The following is a 21092-nucleotide window of genomic DNA, read 5'->3' as shown; positions in this document are numbered from 1 at the left end:
GCAATCACCGGAAATATAAAACCCCTCACACCGCGCAATCACCGGAAATATAAACCCCCCCCACACCGTGCAATCACCGGAAATATAAAACCCCCCCACACCGCGCAATCACCGGAAATATAAACCCCTCACACCGCGCAATCACCGGAAATATAAAACCCCCCACACCGCGCAATCACCGGAAATATAATCCCCCCACACCGCGCAATCACCGGAAATATAAACCCCTCACACCGCGCAATCACCGGAAATATAAACCCCTCACACCGCGCAATCACCGGAAATATAAACCCCCCCACACCGCGCAATCACCGGAAATATAAACCCCTCACACCGCGCAATCACGGAAATATAAACCCCTCACACCGCGCAATCACGGAAATATAAACCCCTCACACCGCGCAATCACCGGAAATATAAAACCCCCCCACACCGCGCAATCACCGGAAATATAAACCCCTCGCACCGCGCAATCACCGGAAATATAAAACCCCTCACACCGCGCAATCACCGGAAATATAAACCCCTCACACCACGCAATCACCGGAAATATAAACCCCCTCACACCGCGCAATCACCGGAAATATAAACCCCCTCGCACCGCGCAATCACCTGAGATTTAAAACCCTTCACACCGCGCAATCACCGGAAATATAAAACCCTTCACACCGCGCAATCACCGGAAATATAAAACCCCCCACACCGCGCAATCACCGGAAATATAAAACCCCCCACACCGCGCAATCACCGGAAATATAAACCCCTCACACCGCGCAATCACCGGAAATATAACCCCCCCCACACCGCGCAATCACCGGAAATATAACACCCCCCCCCACACCGCGCAATCACCGGAAATATAAACCCCTCACACCGCGCAATCACCGGAAATATGAACCCCCTCACACCGCGCAATCACCGGAAATATAAACCCCTCACACCGCGCAATCACCGGAAATATAAACCCCCCCACACCGCGCAATCACCGGAAATATAAACCCCCCCACACCGCGCAATCACCGGAAATATAAAACCCCTCACACCGCGCAATCACCGGAAATATAAACCCCCTCACACCGCGCAATCACCGGAAATATAAACCCCTCACACCTCGCAATCACCGGAAATATAAACCCCTCACACCGCGCAATCACCGGAAATATAAAACCCCTCACACCGCGCAATCACCGGAAATATAAAACCCCCCCCCACACCGCGCAATCACCGGAAATATAAAACCCCTCACACCGCGCAATCACCGGAAATATAAACCTCTCACACCGCGCAATCACCGGAAATATAAACCCCCTCACACCGCGCAATCACCGGAAATATAATCCCCTCATACCGCGCAATCACCGGAAATATAAAATCTCTCACACCGCGCAATCACCGGAAATATAAAACCCCTCACACCGCGCAATCACGGGAAATATAAAACCTCTCACACCGCGCAATCACGGGAAATATAAACCCCTCACACCGCGCAATCTTCGGAAATATAACCCCCCCCCACACCGTGCAATCACCGGAAATATAACCGCCCCCCCACACCGCGCAATCACCGGAAATATAAACCCCTCACACCGCGCAATCACCGGAAATATGAACCCCCTCACACCGGAAATATAAAACCCCTCACACCGCGCAATCACCGGAAATATAAAACCCCTCACACCGCGCAATCACCGGAAATATAAAACCCCTCACACCGCGCAATCACCGGAAATATAAAACCCCTCACACCGCGCAATCACCGGAAATATAAACCCCCTCACACCGGAAATATAAAACCCCTCACACCGCGCAATCACCGGAAATATAAAACCCCTGACACCGCGCAATCACCGGAAATATAAAACCCCTCACACTACGCAATCACCGGAAATATAAAACCCCTCACACCGCGCAATCACCAAAAATATAAACCCCCTCACACCGCGCAATCACCCGAAATATAAACCCCTCACACCGCGCAATCACCCGAAATATAAACCCCCTCACACCAGAAATATAAAACCCCTAACACCGCTTAATCAGCGGAAATATAAAACCCCTCACACCGCGCAATCACCGGAAATAAAAAAAACCCTCACACCGCGCAATTACAGGAAATATAAACCCCTCACACCTCGCAATTACTGGAAATATAAGCCCCCCACACCGCACAATCACCGGAAATATAAAACATTACACACCGCGCAATCACCGGAAATATAAACCCCTCACACCGCGCAATCACCGGAAATATAAAACCCCCCACACCGCGCAATCACCGGAAAAAAAAAACCCCTCACACCGCGAAATCAGCGGAAATATAAACCCCCCGCCCCACACCGCGCAATCACCGGAAATATGAACCCCCCACACCGCGCAATCACCGGAAATATAAAACCCCTCACACCGCGCAATCACCGGAAATACAAACCCCTCACACCGCGCAATCACCGGAAATATAAACCCCCTCACACCGGAAATATAAACCCCTTACACCGCGCAATCACCGGAAATATAAAACCCTCACACCGCGCAATCACCGGAAATCTAAAACCCCACACACCGCGCAATCACCGGAAATATAAACCCCCTCACACCACGCAATCACCGGAAATATAATCCCCCACACTGCGCAATCACCGGAAATATAAACCCCCCCACACCGCGCAATCACCGGAAATATAAACCCTCCTCACACCGCGCAATCACCGGAAATATAAACCCCTCACACCGCGCAATCACCGGAAATATAAACCCCCCACACCGCGCAATCACCGGAAATATAAACCCCTCACACCGCGCAATCACCGGAAATATAAAACCCCCCCACACCGCGCAATCACCGGAAATATAAACCCCTCACACCGCGCAATCACCGGAAATATAAACCCCCTCACACCGCGCAATCACCGGAAATATAAACCCCTCACACCTCGCAATCACCGGAAATATAAACCCCTCACACCGCGCAATCACCGGAAATATAAAACCCCTCACACCGCGCAATCACCGGAAATATAAAACCCCCCCCACACCGCGCAATCACCGGAAATATAAAACCCCTCACACCGCGCAATCACCGGAAATATAAACCTCTCACACCGCGCAATCACCGGAAATATAAACCCCCTCACACCAGAAATATAAAACCCCTAACACCGCTTAATCAGCGGAAATATAAAACCCCTCACACCGCGCAATCACCGGAAATATAAAACCCCTCACACCGCGCAATCACAGGAAATATAAACCCCTCACACCTCGCAATTACTGGAAATATAAGCCCCCCACACCGCACAATCACCGGAAATATAAAACATTACACACCGCGCAATCACCGGAAATATAAACCCCTCACACCGCGCAATCACCGGAAATATAAAACCCCCCACACCGCGCAATCACCGGAAAAAAAAAACCCCTCACACCGCGAAATCAGCGGAAATATAAACCCCCCGCCCCACACCGCGCAATCACCGGAAATATGAACCCCCCACACCGCGCAATCACCGGAAATACAAACCCCTCACACCGCGCAATCACCGGAAATATAAACCCCCTCACACCGGAAATATAAACCCCTTACACCGCGCAATCACCGGAAATATAAAACCCTCACACCGCGCAATCACCGGAAATATAAAACCCCACACACCGCGCAATCACCGGAAATATAAACCCCCTCACACCACGCAATCACCGTAAATATAATCCCCCACACCGCGCAATCACCGGAAATATAAACCCCTCACACCGCGCAATCACCGGAAATATAAACCCCCCACACCGCGCAATCACCGGAAATATAAACCCCTCACACCGCGCAATCACCGGAAATATAAAACCCCCCCACACCGCGCAATCACCGGAAATATAAACCCCTCACACCGCGCAATCACCGGAAATATAAACCCCTCACACCTCGCAATCACCGGAAATATAAACCCCTCACACCGCGCAATCACCGGAAATATAAAACCCCTCACACCGCGCAATCACCGGAAATATAAAACCCCCCCACACCGCGCAATCACCGGAAATATAAAACCCCTCACACCGCGCAATCACCGGAAATATAAACCTCTCACACCGCGCAATCACCGGAAATATAATCCCCTCATACCGCGCAATCACCGGAAATATAAAACCCCTCACACCGCGCAATCACCGGAAATATAAAACCCCTCACACCGCGCAATCACCGGAAATATAACCCCCCCACACCGCGCAATCACCGGAAATATAAACCCCTCACACCGCGCAATCACCAGAAATATAAACCCCTCACACCGCGCAATCACCGGAAATATAAACCCCTCACACCGCGCAATCACCGGAAATATAAACCCCTCACACCGCGCAATCACCGGAAATATAAAACCTCTCACACCGCGCAATCACCGGAAATATAAAACCCCCCACACCGCGCAATCACCGGAAATATAAAACCCCTCACACCGCGCAATCACGGGAAATATAAAACCTCTCACACCGCACAATCACGGAAAATATAAACCCCTCACACCGCGCAATCTTCGGAAATATAACCCCCCCCACACCGCGCAATCACCGGAAATATAACCCCCCCCCACACCGCGCAATCACCGGAAATATAAACCCCTCACACCGCGCAATCACCGGAAATATGAACCCCCTCACACCGGAAATATAAAACCCCTCACACCGCGCAATCACCGGAAATATAAAACCCCTCACACCGCGCAATCACCGGAAATATAAAACCCCTCACACCGCGCAATCACCGGGAATATAAACCCCTCACACCGCGCAATCACCGGAAATATAAACCCCCTCACACCGGAAATATAAAACCCCTCACACCGCGCAATCTCCGGAAATATAAAACCCCTGACACCGCGCAATCACCAAAAATATAAACCCCCTCACACCGTGCAATCACCGGAAATATAAAACCCCTCACACCGCGCAATCACCGGAAATAAAAAACACCTCACACCGCGCAATCACCGGAAATATAAAACCCCTCACACCGCGCAATCACCGGAAAAATAAACCCCTCACACCGCGCAATCACCGGAAATATAAAACCCCTCACACCGCGCAATCACAGGAAATATAAACCCCTCACACCTCGCAATTACCGGAAATATAAGCCCCCCACACCGCACAATCACCGGAAATATAAAACATTACACACCGCGCAATCACCGGAAATATAAACCCCTCACACCGCGCAATCACCGGAAATATAAAACCCCCCACACCGCGCAATCACCGGAAATATAAAACCCCTCACACCGCGAAATCAGCGGAAATATAAACCCCCCGCCTCACACCGCGCAATCACCGGAAATATGAACCCCCCACACCGCGCAATCACCGGAAATATAAAACCCCTCACACCGCGCAATCGCCGGAAATACAAACCCCTCACACCGCGCAATCACCGGAAATATAAACCCTCTCACACCGGAAATATAAACCCCTCACACCGCGCAATCACCGGAAATATAAAACCCTCACACCGCGCAATCACCGGAAATATAAAACCCCACACACCGCGCAATCACCGGAAATATAAACCCCCTCACACCACGCAATCACCGGAAATATAATCCCCCACACCGCGCAATCACCGGAAATATAAACCCCTCACACCGCGCAATCACCGGAAATATAAACCCCCCACACCGCGCAATCACCGGAAATATAAAACCCTCACACCGCGCAATCACCGGAAATATAAACCCCTCACCGCGCAATCACCGGAAATATAAACCCCTCACACCGCGCAATCACCGGAAATATAAAACCCCCCCACACCGCGCAATCACCGGAAATATAAACCCCTCACACCGCGCAATCACCGGAAATATAAACCCCCTCACACCGCGCAATCACCGGAAATATAAACCCCTCACACCTCGCAATCACCGGAAATATAAACCCCTCACACCTCGCAATCACTGGAAATATAAACCCCAAACACCGCGCAATCACCGGAAATATAAAACCCCTCACACCGCGCAATCACCGGAAATATAAAACCCCCCCACACCTCGCAATCACCGGAAATATAAAACCCCTCACACCGCGCAATCACCGGAAATATAACCCCCCCACACCGCGCAATCACCGGAAATATAAACCCCTCACACCGCGCAATCACCGGAAATATAAACCCCTCACACCGCGCAATCACCGGAAATATAAACCCCTCACACCGCGCAATCACCGGAAATATAAAACCCCTCACACCGCGCAATCACGGGAAATATAAAACCTCTCACACCGCGCAATCACTGGAAATATAAACCCCTCACACCGCGCAATCACGGGAAATATAAAACCTCTCACACCGCGCAATCACTGGAAATATAAACCCCTCACACCGCGCAATCTTCGGAAATATAACCCCCCCCACACCGCGCAATCACCGGAAATATAACCCCCCCCCCCCACACCGCGCAATCACCGGAAATATAAACCCCTCACACCGCGCAATCACCGGAAATATAAACCCCCTCACACCGGAAATATAAAACCCCTCACACCGCGCAATCACCGGAAATATAAAACCCCTCACACCGCGCAATCACCGGAAATATAAACCTCTCACACCGCGCAATCACCGGAAATATAAACCTCTCACACCGCGCAATCACCGGAAATATAATCCCCTCATACCGCGCAATCACCGGAAATATAAAACCCCTCACACCGCGCAATCACCGGAAATATAAAACCCCTCACACCGCGCAATCACCGGAAATATAAAACCCCTCACACCGCGCAATCACCGGAAATATAACCCCCCCACACCGCGCAATCACCGGAAATATAAACCCCTCACACCGCGCAATCACCGGAAATATAAACCCCTCACACCGCGCAATCACCGGAAATATAAACCCCTCACACCGCGCAATCACCGGAAATATAAAACCTCTCACACCGCGCAATCACCGGTAATATAAAACCCCCCACACCGCGCAATCACCGGAAATATAAACCCCTCACACCGCGCAATCACCGGAAATATAAAACCCCTCACACCGCGCAATCACGGGAAATATAAAACCTCTCACACCGCGCAATCACGGGAAATATAAACCCCTCACACCGCGCAATCTTCGGAAATATAACCCCCCCTCACACCGCGCAATCACCGGAAATATAACCCCCCCCCACACCGCGCAATCACCGGAAATATAAACCCCTCACACCGCGCAATCACCGGAGATATGAACCCCCTCACACCGGAAATATAAAACCCCTCACACCGCGCAATCACCGGAAATATAAAACCCCTCACACCGCGCAATCACCGGAAATATAAAACCCCTCACACCGCGCAATCACCGGGAATATAAACCCCTCACACCGCGCAATCACCGGAAATATAAACCCCCTCACACCGGAAATATAAAACCCCTCACACCGCGCAATCACCGGAAATATAAAACCCCTGACACCGCGCAATCACCAAAAATATAAACCCCCTCACACCGTGCAATCACCGGAAATATAAAACACCTCACACCGCGCAATCACCGGAAATATAAACCCCCTCACACCGCGCAATCACCGGAAATATAAACCCCCTCACACCGCGCAATCACCGGAAAAATAAACCCCTCACACCGCGCAATCACCGGAAATATAAAACCCCTCACACCGCGCAATCACAGGAAATATAAACCCCTCACACCTCGCAATTACCGGAAATATAAGCCCCCCACACCGCACAATCACCGGAAATATAAACCCCTCACACCGCGCAATCACCGGAAATATAAACCCCTCACACCGCGCAATCACCGGAAATATAAAACCCCCCACACCGCGCAATCACCGGAAATATAAAACCCCTCACACCGCGAAATCAGCGGAAATATAAACCCCCCACCCCACACCATCACCGGAAATATGAACCCCCCACACGGCGCAATCACCGGAAATATAAAACCCCTCACACCGCGCAATCGCCGGAAATACAAACCCCTCACACCGCGCAATCACCGGAAATATAAACCCCCTCACACCGGAAATATAAGCCCCTCACACCGCGCAATCACCGGAAATATAAAACCCTCACACCGCGCAATCACCGGAAATATAAAACCCCACACACCGCGCAATCACCGGAAATATAAACCCCCTCACACCACGCAATCACCGGAAATATAATCCCCCACACCGCGCAATCACCGGAAATATAAACCCCTCACACCGCGCAATCACCGGAAATATAAACCCCCCACACCGCGCAATCACCGGAAATATAAAACCCCTCACACCGCGCAATCACCGGAAATATAAAACCCCCCCACACCGCGCAATCACCGGAAATATAAACCCCTCACACCGCGCAATCACCGGAAATATAAAACCCCTCACACCGCGCAATCACCGGAAATATAAACCCCTCACACCACGCAATCACCGGAAATATAAACCTCTCATACCGCGCAATCACCGGAAATATAATACCCCTCACACCGCGCAATCACCGGAAATATAAAACCTCTCACACCACGCAATCACCGGAAATATAAAACCCCCCACACCGCGCAATCACCGGAAATATAAAACCTCTCACAATGCGCAATCACGGGAAATATAAACCCCTCACACAGCGCAATCTTCGGAAATATAACCCTCCACACACCGCGCAATCACCGGAAATATAACCCACACCGCGCAATCACCGGAAATATAAACCCCTCACACCGCGCAATCACCGGAAATATGAACCCCCTCACACCGGAAATATAAAACCCCTCACACCGCGCAATCACCGGAAATATAAAACCCCTCACACTGCGCAATCACCGGAAATATAAAACCCCTCACACCGCGCAATCACCGGGAATATAAACCCCTCACACCGCGCAATCACCGGAAATATAAACCCCCTCACACCGGAAATATAAAACCCCTCACACCGCGCAATCACCGGAAATATAAAACCCCTGACACCGCGCAATCACCGGAAATATAAAACCCCTCACACCGCGCAATCACCGGAAATATAAAACCCCTCACACCGCGCAATCACCAAAAATATAAACCCCCTCACACCGCGCAATCACCGGAAATATAAACCCCTCACACCGCGCAATCACCGGAAATCTAAAACCCCTCACACCGCGCAATCACCCGAAATATAAACCCCCTCACACTGCGCAATCACCGGAAATATAAAACCCCTCACACCGCGCAATCACCGGAAATATAAACCCCTCACACCGCGCAATCACCGGAAATATAAACCCCCTCACACCAGAAATATAAAACCCCTAACACCGCTTAATCAGCGGAAATATAAAACCCCTCACACCGCCCAATCAACGGAAATATAAAACCCCTCACACCGTGCAATCACCGGAAATATAAAACCCCTCACACCGCGCAATCACCGGAAATAAAAAACACCTCACACCGCGCAATCACCGGAAATATAAAACCCCTCACACCGCGCAATCACAGGAAATATAAACCCCTCACACCTCGCAATTACCGGAAATATAAGCCCCCCACACCGCACAATCACCGGAAATATAAAACATTACACACCGCGCAATCACCGGAAATATAAACCCCTCACACCGCGCAATCACCGGAAATATAAAACCCCCCACACCGCGCAATCACCGGAAATATAAAACCCCTCACACCGCGCAATCACCGGAAATATAAAACCCCTCACACCGCGCAATCACCGGAAATATAAAACGCCTCACACCGCGCAATCACCGGAAATATACAACCCCCCACACCGCGCAATCACCGGAAATATAAAACCCCTCACACCGCGCAATCACTGGAAATATAAACACCTCACACCGCGCAATCACCGGAAATATAAAACCCCTCACACCGCGCAATCACCGGAAATATAACCCCTCACACCGCGCAATCACCGGAAATATAAACCCCTCACACCGCGCAATCACCGGAAATATAAAACCCCCCCACACCGCGCAATCACCGGAAATATAAACCCCTCACACCGCGCAATCACCGGAAATATAAAACCCCTCACACCGCGCAATCACCGGAAATATAAAACCCCTCACACCGCGCAATCACCGGAAATATAAAACCCCTCACACCGCGCAATCACCGGAAATATAAACCCCTCACACCGCGCAATCACCGGAAATATAAACCTCTAACACCGCGCAATCACCGGAAATATAATTCCCTCATACCGCGCAATCACCGGAAATATAAAACCCCTCTCACCGCGCAATCACCGGAAATATAAAACCCCTCACACCGCGCAATCACCGGAAATATAAAACCCCTCACACCGCGCAATCACCGGAAATATAACCACCCCACACCGCGCAATCACCGGAAATATAAACCCCTCACACCGCACAATCACCGGAAATATAAACCCCTCACACCGCGCAATCACCGGAAATATAAAACCTCTCTCACCGCGCAATCACCGGAAATATAAAACCCCACACACCGCGCAATCACCGGAAATATAAAACCCCTCACACCGCGCAATCACGGGAAATATAAAACCCTCACACCGCGCAATCACCGGAAATATAACCCCCCACACCGCGCAATCACCGGAAATATAACTCCCCCCCCACACCGCGCAATCACCGGAAATATAAACCCCTCACACCGCGCAATCACCGGAAATATAAACCCCCTCACACCGGAAATATAAAACCCCTCACACCGCGCAATCACCGGAAATATAAAACCCCTCACACCGCGCAATCACCGGAAATATAAAACCCCTCACACCGCGCAATCACCGGAAATATAAAACCCCTCACACCGCCCAATCACCGGAAATATAAAACCCCTCACACCGCGAAATCACTGGAAATCTAAACCCCCCCCCCCCACACCGCGCAATCACCGGAAATATAAAACCACTCACACCGCCCAATCACCGGAAATATAAAACCCCTCACACCGCGAAATCACCGGAAATCTAAACCCCCCCCCCCACACCGCGCAATCACCGGAAATATAAAACCCCTGACACCGTGCAATCAACGGAAATATAAAACCCCTCACACCGTGCAATCACCGGAAATATAAAACCCCTCACACCACGCAATCACCAAAAATATAAACCCCCTCACACCGCGCAATCACCGGAAATATAAACCCCTCACACCGCGCAATCACCGGAAATAAAAAACACCTCACACCAGAAATATAAAACCCCTCACACCGCGCAATCACCGGAAATATAAAACCCCTCACACCGCGCAATCACCAGAAATATAAAACTCCTCACACCGTGCAATCACCGGAAATATAAAACCCCTCACACCGCTTAATCAGCGGAAATATAAAACCCCTCACACCGCGCAATCACCGGAAATATAAAACCCCTCACACCGCGCAATCACCGGAAATATAAAACATCTCACACCGCGCAATCACCGGAAATATAAACCCCCTCACACCGCTTAATCAACGGAAATATAAAACCCCTCACACCGTGCAATCACCGGAAATATAAAACCCCTCACACCGCGCAATCACCGGAAATATAAAACATCTCACACCGCGCAATCACCGGAAATATAAAACCCCTCACACCGCGCAATCACCGGAAATATAAACCCCTCACACCGCGCAATCACCGGAAATATAAAACCCCTCACACCACGCAATCACCGGAAATATAAACCCCTCACACCGCGCAATCACCGGAAATATAAACCCCCTCACACCGCGCAATCACCGGAAATATAAAACCCCTCACACCGCGCAATCACCGGAAATATAAACCCCTCACACCGCGCAATCACCAGAAATATAAAACCCCTCACACAGCGCAGTCAACGGAAATATAAAACCTCTCACACCGCGCAATCACCGGAAATATAAACCCCCTCACACCGCGCAATCACCGGAAATATAAACCCCTCACACCGCGCAATCACCGGAAATATAAAACCCCTCACACCGCGCAATCACCTGAAATATAAAACCCCTCACACCGCGCAATCACCGGAAATATAAACCCCTCACACCGCGCAATCACCGGAAATATAAAACGTTCTGTCTCACAAAATGGCGACGCAAAACTGTTTTCTTTTTTGAACAAATTTTTCTTTCCTTGTCGAAGATAAATCTATAAATTTTGTGTCGTCGTAATCGTATTGAGCCGGAGAATAAAGGTAACAAGTCATTTTCACCGCATGGTGAACGCCGCAAAAACGAAACCTAAAAATCAATAGGATTCACTGCGTTTTCCTCTATTCCAGCCCACAATTGTTTCCTCTTTCCCAGCACATTATAGGGGACAATAAAGGGGTTTTCCACGATCGGACAACTGATGACCTCCACCAGATAGGTCATCGTTATATGATCTGTGGGGGTCTGACACCCGGACCCCACACCGCTCAACTCCTCCGGCTGCCTCCGGGCACCAGACGTCCATGCTGAAAGCAGATGCTCCGGTCACGGAATAGAGCGGTCGTGCTGCAGTGTTAGGCCTCATTTACACGAGCGTAATATACGCGCGTGCTTTTCACGCGTGTCGTACGCACCTATATTACTCTATGGGGCAGTGCAGACGATGCGTGAATTTTGCGCAGCGCGAGTGCGTTGCGTAAAACTCACGACATGTTCTATAATTGTGCGTTTTTCGCGCATCACGCACCCATTGAAGTCAATGGGTGCGTGAAAACCACGAAGGTCGCACGGAAGCACTTCCGTGTGAACTGCGTGATTCGCGCAAGAGTTGTCAAACTGAATGTAAACAGAAAAGCACCACGTGCTTTTCTGTTTACAAACATCCGAACGGAGTGTCTTAGACATGAGCGAACCGAACTTTACTGGGTTCGGCCGAACTCGTTTTGACCGAACCCGGCAGGAGACAGTCACTGTGCAGGGTGCTGAAAGAGTTAAACTGGTTCAGCACCCTGGACAGTGACTTCCGATTCCAATATACGTGAACGTGTAAAAAAAAAAAAAAGTTCTGACTTACCGATAACTCCCGGCTTCTTCCTCCAGTCTGACCTCCCGGGATGACAATTCAGTCCAAGTGACAGCTGCAGCCAATCACAAGCCAAGCACTGGCTGCAGCAGTCACATGGACTGCCGCGTCATCCAGGGAGGTGGGGCCAGATGTCAAGAGAGGCGCGTCACCAAGGACGCGTCACCATGGCAACGGCCGGGAAGTTCTCGGTAAGTACGAACCTCTTTTTTTTTTTTTAAACAGGTTACTCGATATGGTGATCGGAATGCACTGTCGAGGGTGCTGAAAGAGTTACTGACGATCAGTTAACTCTTTCAGCACCATGGACAGTGACTGATGTCGACTAGCCTCATCTCTATGATGGCGGCTGCGCGAAAATCACGCAGCCGCGCATCATACACGGATGACACACGGAGCTGTCAAGTACCTTTTGCGCACGCAAAACGCTGCATTTTTTGCGCGCGCAAAATGCACACGCTCGTGTAAATGAGGCCTTAAAGTGAATAGGAGCAGAGCCTTTAGTTCTGCAGAACATCCGCTGTGCAGTGGTCGGAGCCATTTGCTTCCGGCTCCAACTGCTGCATACCGTTCAAAACATCCGGCAGCCGGAGCAGCTGATCTGTTCGGGGTCCGGGTGTCGGACCCCCACCATCATATACTGATGACCTATCCAGTGGAGGTCATCCGTTGTCTGATCGTGTAAAACCCCTTTTAAAATTACTTCACGTCCAGCACAAGACATGTTCTCATACGGCTATGTCAACGGAAAAACAAAAAAGTTCTGGCTTTTGGAAGGAGGGAGGAAAAATTTGAATTGGCTGCGTGTCCAAGGGGTTAAGTACATAAGAAGAGACAAATATTAATGAATGACAGACTGGTCCAGAAGGAGAGAGACCCTGCCCTCGTAGACTGCACTCTACAAGAGAAGGAGAGACCCTGCCCGTGTAGACTGCACTCTACAAGAGAAGGAGAGACCCTGCCCGTGTAGACTGCACTCTACAAGAGAAGGAGAGACCCTGCCCACATAGACTGCACTCTACAAGAGAAGGAGAGACGCTGCCCGCGTAGACTACACTCTACAAGAGAAGGAGAGACCCTGCCCACATATACTGCACTCTACAAGAGAAGGAGAGACCCTGCCCGCGTAGCCTGCACTCTACAAGAGAAGGAGAGACCCTGCCCACATAGACTGCACTCTACAAGAGAAGGAGAGACCCTGCCCACATAGACTGCACTCTACAAGAGAAGGAGAGACCCTGCCCGTGTAGACTGCACTCTACAAGAGAAGGAGAGACCCTGCCCGTGTAGACTGCACTCTACAAGAGAAGGAGAGACCCTGCCCTCGTAGACTGCACTCTACAAGAGAAGGAGAGACCCTGCCCGTGTAGACTGCACCCTACAAGAGAAGGAGAGACGCTGCCCGCGTAGCCTGCACTCTACAAGAGAAGGAGAGACCCTGCCCACATATACTGCACTCTACAAGAGAAGGAGAGACCCTGCCCGCGTAGCCTGCACTCTACAAGAGAAGGAGAGACCCTGCCCACATATACTGCCCTCTACAAGAGAAGGAGAGACCCTGCCCGCGTAGACTGCACTCTACAAGAGAAGGAGAGACCCTGCCCACATAGACTGCACTCTACAAGAGAAGGAGAGACCCTACCCGCGTAGACTGTACTCTACAATAGGAGAGAGACCTTGCCCGCGTAGACTGCACTCTACAAGAGAAGGAGAGACCCTGCCCACATAGACTGCACTTTACAAGAGGAGAGACCCTGCCCGCGTAGACTGCACTCTACAAGAGAAGGAGAGACCCTGCCCGCGTAGACTACACTCTACAAGAGAAGGAGAGACCCTGCCCACATAGACTACACTCTACAAGAGAAGGAGAGATCCTGCCCGTGTAGACTGCACTCTACAAGAGGAGAGATCCTGCCCACATAGACTACACTCTGCAAGAGAAGGAGAGACCCTGCCCTCGTAGACTACACTCTACAAGAGAAGGAGAGACCCTGCCCGTGTAGACTACACTCTACAAGAGAAGGAGAGACCCTGCCCGTGTAGACTGCACTCTACAAGAGAAGGAGAGACCCTGCCCGTGTAGACTGCACTCTACAAGAGAAGGAGAGATCCTGCCCACATAGACTGCACTCTACAAGAGAAGGAGAGACCCTGCCCACATAGACTGCACTCTACAAGAGAAGGAGAGACCCTGCCCACATAGACTACATTCTACAAGAGAAGGAGAGACCTTGCCCACATAGACTGCACTCTACAATAGGAGAGACCCTGCCCGCATAGACACTACAAGAGGAGACAGTAGGTGAGGGTAGAAGCTGGTCATCCGGTGGAGTAGTGGCAGCCGGTTATTTTAGGGTGTAAGCTTTTCTGAGGAGGGGATGTTCAGGTTACTAGTGAAGGTTTGGATAGTGGGAGAGATCTGATGAGTTGGGCTAAAGAGGTCAGAATGTGGGGGAAGCACGGGAGAAATCTAGATGATGATGTGAGGAACAGATAAAATGAGAACAAAGAAGGTCTTGTGAGGACCGGAGATTAGGTGTGGGTAGGTATTGGGAGATTAGGGCAGAGATGTATGGAGGGGACGGGTTGTTGACAGCCTTGCATGTCATTTTTAATATGTATAACTTAATTTAGTAGGCAATGGGTGGCCAGTGACCGCAGAGGTGGAATGAGGGGACAAGGTAGATTTACCCTTGCAGCTGAGTTGAGAATGGGTAGAAGAGGTGCAATAGTCTTAGATGGGAAGCCACAGAGAAGGATGTTGGAGTAGTCTAGACAGTAGATGATGAGGGCATATATACTAGCATTTATGTCTGTTCGAGGAAAGACTGACTTCAAGAGAGTTTTTGAGGTTGAGGCAGCAAGAAGTGGTAAGCGCTTGGCTGTGCTATTTGAAATTAAGGATTATCCCAATGCAGCGGACCTGTGAGACGGGGAAATGTGTGGAGCCATTAACTGTGATTTGATAGTTCTGGTAAGGGGGTTGAGTGAAATGGGGAAAAGATGATTCCGTTTTCTCCATGCTAATCTTAAGGAAGTGGGAGGAGAAGGAGGAGATAACTGTTAGACACTCTAGATAACAGGGAGGTAACATCAAGACCAGAGGTAAATTTGACCAAAGATTTAGATGGAGAAGAGTAAGGGATCCAGAACACTGAGACCCATGAGGGAGCGATAGTAAATCTTTAGTTGGTAAGGTATGAGGAGATCCAGGAGAGGGCCAAGTCTGTGATGTCAAGGGACTAGAGAATTTGTATCAGGAGGGTGTGATCGACTGTGCCGAAGGTGGTGGACAGGTCTAGAAGGAGGAGCACAGAGTAATGTAGAAGCAGAGGACAGGTCTAAAAGGAGGAGCACAGAGTAATGTAGAAGCAGAGGACAGGTCTAGAAGAAGGAGGAGCACAGAGTAATGTAGAAGCAGAGGACAGGTCTAGAAGGAGGAGCACAGAGCAATGTAGAAGCACAGGACAGGTCTTGGAGGAGGAGCACAGAGTAATGTAGAAGCAGAGGACAGGTCTAGAAGGAGGAGCACAGAGTAATGTAGAAGCAGAGGACAGGTCTAGAAAGAGGAGCACAGAGTAATGTAGAAGCAGAGGACAGGTCTAGAAGGAGGAGCACAGAGTAATGTAGAAGCAGAGGACAGGTCTAGAAGGAGGAGCACAGAGTAATGTAGAAGCAGAGGACCGGTCTAGAAGGAGGAGCACAGAGTAATGTAGAAGCAGAGGACAGGTCTAGAAGGAGCACAGAATAAGGAAGAAGTGGGGGAACAGGTTTAAAAGGAAAAGCACCGAGTAATGTAGACGATGGAGGACAGGTCACGCTTTACAGAAGTCTGTGTGTAAGATGTGACTGCTAAGTGATAAGATGATGCAGAGATCCTGCACACACCGCACAATACATGCTGCTTCCTCACACTAAACTACCAGGACATACACACTGTATTGGTGGGATGTTCTGCGCCTGCACACTGGTCTGGCGGGACCTTCCGCGCCTGCACACTGGTCTGGCGGGACCTTCCGCGCCTGCACACTGGTTTGGCGGGACCTTCCGCGCCTGCACACTGGTTTGGCGGGACCTTCCGCGCCTGCACACTGGTCTGGCGAGACCTTCCGCGCCTGCACACTGGTCTGGCGGGACCTTCCGCGCCTGCACACTGGTCTGGCGGGACCTTCCGCGCCTGCACACTGGTCTGGCGGGACCTTCCGCGCCTGCACACTGGTCTGGCGGGACCTTCCGCGCCTGCACACTGGTCTGGCGGGACCTTCCGCGCCTGCACACTGGTCTGGCGGGACCTTCCGCGCCTGCACACTTGACAGCCGGTTTCTATTAACCATGGTTAGTATCTGTCTTTCAGATGTGAATAAAGTTACTATCAGGTAAAATAATCTACAAGGAAAAGGGGAATACTATAATAATTAAGAATTTTAGATGTCTCTGAAGATCCAGGATCTCTGAGGTAACTTCTAATATCTGTAAAAACGTATATTAGGGGTGTATTCATTCATAAAGGGCATCTGTCACACTGACCACCAGTCTGATCTGTTGGCAGCAGATTATATAGCAGGAGGACCTGAGCAGATTGCGTCTCTCCATTCACTTCTATAGGAGTTACAGGAACCGCCTAACAAGGCCACCCAGAGGTGGAGCCGCATCTATCAGACATTTCTGGCATATCCCGGGGGGAAATGTCCGTGTTGGGAATACCCCTTTATTCCATGTGGTGACGGCTCTGAGAAGATGTTTCTCTCAATGATCAATAAGTGAGGTTCTGTATGTCACACGTGATGATGTCCCCTGTATGATTTCCATCTTCTCCTTTCTTCATAAAGACATCTGCAGTACTAGATCCTCCAGTTCCTCCAGTTTTCTCATCTTCTCCTTTCTTCATAAAGACGTCTGCAGTACTAGATCCTCCAGGTCCTCCAGTTTTCTCATCTTCTCCTCCACAACGTTCCTTCCCCTGAATGACCCACCAAGAATGGACAAGGACAGGAATGAGATGAGCAGAAGAATATTAGACTTCACCTTGGAGATCATCTACCTGTTGAGCGGAGAGGTAAACTTTTCTACATTATAGAACAAGTCACACATAGGGAAGGGACAATACATAATAGGAAGAATCCAGTGTCCTGTATAACAGCGTCCAGACCTTCCAAGTGACGTCAAGAAGCTGAAGATCAGCCACCAATATGGTCAGTTATGTGTCATGTCACCAATGCAGCAATAGTAATGTTGTAGAGCAATGAGAATGACCAGGAACCAGGAGGATCAGGATGACCTCTATATAGAAACATAGGAGATGACGGCAGGAGGAGAGCACATGGTCCATCTAGACCCCCCCAATATTATTTCCTTTTTAGTTTTGGCCTCGTTCTATTTTCTCAATGTCTTTTTGTAGGTGAGGTCTCCAGTATTACAGATGTGGGGTCACTAGAGGTCTATACAGCGGGGTCACAATCTCCCTCTTTCTACTGAGGGGGGAATACTGTGTTCAGTCCTCTAAGTGTCTCTCTCCATACACAGGAGTACACAATAGTGAAGAAGACATCGTGTGACTGTACGACTCCCATCATCCATGAGTCAGGAGGATGGAGCAGTAGTCCCATCACAGAGCCTCCCCCTCACTCCCGGATACATGAGAAGAAGATCTTCGAACTGATCTACAAGATGACGGAGCTGCTGACTGGAGAGGTGACACTGCTGGGAATGCTGGGAAATTCTCCAGTAACAGCACTGGAGGTGTCTGGGTAATGACTGTATCATTGTGTGTGTCAGGTTCCTATAAGGTGTCAGGATGTCACTGTCTATCTCTCCATGGAGGAGTGGGAGTATCTAGAAGGACACAAGGATCTGTACGAGGAGGTCATGATGGAGGACTACCGGCCGCGCACATCACAAGGTGAGAAGAGACAGATCTATATTGGCATTACTGTGGGCACAGGCTGGACTGGCGGTCATGTTGAGGCCTTAATAGCGTCATGTGCAGCACATATACACGTGTGTACAATGACATGTAATGTAGGAGCTCCACAATTTCGGCTCCTTTTACATGACATTAGATCCCTGTGTTTCGTGCTGCCGGCTGCTCATAACTCTGCATTACAGGTCACATTACATTGTACAGCGCTGGCGGCCGTTCTGGATACAGAAGCCATGAAGACGGGCAGGACGCGCTGTCTCCTAATGCAGAGTTATGGGCAGCCGGCAGCGCGGACTATGGGCAGTCGTGCTGTAGTCAGAAGTAAACCTGGTAATACAAGTCATGTAGAAAGACGATTATCGGCACACTCCGGCAGTATAATAGTTTCCTATATAATGTCAGTATAATCGGAGGTTCTCTTTAATATTACAAGTTCTGGGCACTAGATTCTGGAGATGGGACGCTGATCCAGGGATTTATTGTGATTTCCAGATTTGGAGTCGGGGAGGAGTTTTCCCCTAATTAGACAATTGTCATCCACCTCATGGGGGTTTTATCTTCCTCTGGATCAACACGGTCGGATTATAGGTTGGTCTTGATGGACTTGTGTCTTTTTTCATCCTTAGTAACTATGTAACACAGAATGTATGGAGCTAAATTTACCTCTAATATAAAGTACAACGTGTTCTGAAAAAACAATCTCACAATGTCTTGGATAAGTAAAATCTTATTCCCACTTCTGATACGTCTCCACATGGCGTAAACACGGCGGAACGTCCAAAACTCATTTTTGGCGTGACGTGTAGATGAGATTTGTTAAAATCTCATCCTCATTGCTACTACTGTAATACGCTGCAGATTTTCTCGCAATTAAATACTTTGCAGAAAATCTGCATCTTATCAGCCCCGTGTGCACATACCCTTAAAGTGACACGTCAGATTTGAGAAATGGTTCTCTTAAACAGGTCAAAAATAGGCCATGGATTCCACTCCCAGAGGAGTCCCTGACATCACTGTCCATATATGGACAGAGGCGTCAGGGGCTCCCTCTAGAAGCAGAATTTCCAGCCAAGTTGACGGCAACGCTCTGGCAAATGATTCCGCTCCTAGAGGGAGCTTCAGTGGCGCTATCTACAGGGGATGAGGTGCTATCTGCAGGGGTTTGGCATAAGTTTGATTAAACTAAGGGGGAGATGTGCCGGCACTTGTGGAGAGAGCCGGCGGACAGGAAAGTACAACCCTGTTCCATTCTGCCAATATTTATTTATGTGACACCTGCCCAGGGCATCAGGAGTTGGAAAGTATATAGCCATGTCGTGAAGGGGTTAATTAATATGTATAGAAAATATTGCCTACAGAGGTGTACACAGCCTTTAAGAGGCTAATAAGCAAGTGACACCCAGACCATTTTTGGTTGCAGGTAACTAAATAGAGGCGTCCTGTGTGCCGCCACGTTCATGTGTATCCGCGTCCACAGAAGGCAGATACAGGTAAATACTATGGTGGAGCAGGGAGCCAGTTACGCCCCGCCGTTCGCTCTGGTAGGGCACAGTCTACTTTAGGCCTGCGGCTTACAAGGTGCAGGGACCTCGACACCGGTAGTGAGGACCTCAACATTGTAATTCCGGCTCTGATCAGTAAACATAGAAGTGTAGAGAGAAGTGTCTGATATATAGACAGATATACAGTAGTCATGTATTCAGTCACTGTGTGTTTCCTACAGATGGATCCAGTAGGAGAAATCCACCAGAGAGATGTCCCAGTCCTCTGTATTCCCAGGACTGTCCAGAGGAAAATCACAATGTCCCAGAGAATCATCAGGTAGATGAAGCTGAGCCGTATACCAGATCTATATAGGGGGGTGCGGAGCTTTTCGGTCCTGCAGTCATTAGGGATGTCACGATACCAGAATTTGGACTCCGATACCGATACTTCGTGTAGTATTGCGATTTCGATATCAAAACGATACTTTACCAACAGTAATAAAAAAATAATAAAAAAGTTCTTCCGTTTTCTGATGTGAGACGCGAGGTGCGATGATGAATGTAACCTCCATGTACCTCATTAATAGTAATTAACCCCATCATGTTTCTCAGTCATAATGGGTTAATGTGTGAGGTACATGATGGGGTTAATTACTATTACTGAGGCACATGGAGGTTACATTCATCATCACGCCTCGTGCCTCACAATAAT

At 49.6% G+C, this 21092-nt stretch overlaps 1 protein-coding gene across 5 annotated transcripts in view; it reads left to right on the top strand.

The window, feature by feature from the left end:
- The window catches only part of LOC142710421 (uncharacterized), a 62171-nt gene that overhangs the window by 19454 nt on the left and 21625 nt on the right, over nt 1-21092 (top strand). For 4 of the 5 annotated variants that reach the window (XM_075848552.1, XM_075848551.1, XM_075848550.1 and 1 more), the window contains 4 exons: nt 17869-18032; nt 18500-18667; nt 18752-18875; nt 20620-20717. In XM_075848552.1, the coding sequence (XP_075704667.1) occupies nt 17955-18032; nt 18500-18667; nt 18752-18875; nt 20620-20717 (468 nt within the window). In that variant the 5' untranslated portion in view covers nt 17869-17954. Of the gene's footprint in view, nt 1-17581; nt 17665-17868; nt 18033-18499; nt 18668-18751; nt 18876-20619; nt 20718-21092 lie in introns of those variants that run through there. The other variant, XR_012869471.1, reaches the window with a different exon arrangement.

This window comes from Rhinoderma darwinii, unplaced genomic scaffold (assembly GCF_050947455.1).
Source record: "Rhinoderma darwinii isolate aRhiDar2 unplaced genomic scaffold, aRhiDar2.hap1 Scaffold_4239, whole genome shotgun sequence".
Lineage (NCBI taxonomy): Eukaryota > Metazoa > Chordata > Amphibia > Anura > Rhinodermatidae > Rhinoderma > Rhinoderma darwinii.
Note: the sequence above shows the minus strand (reverse complement) of the source record. Positions and strands in the feature narration are given on the sequence as shown.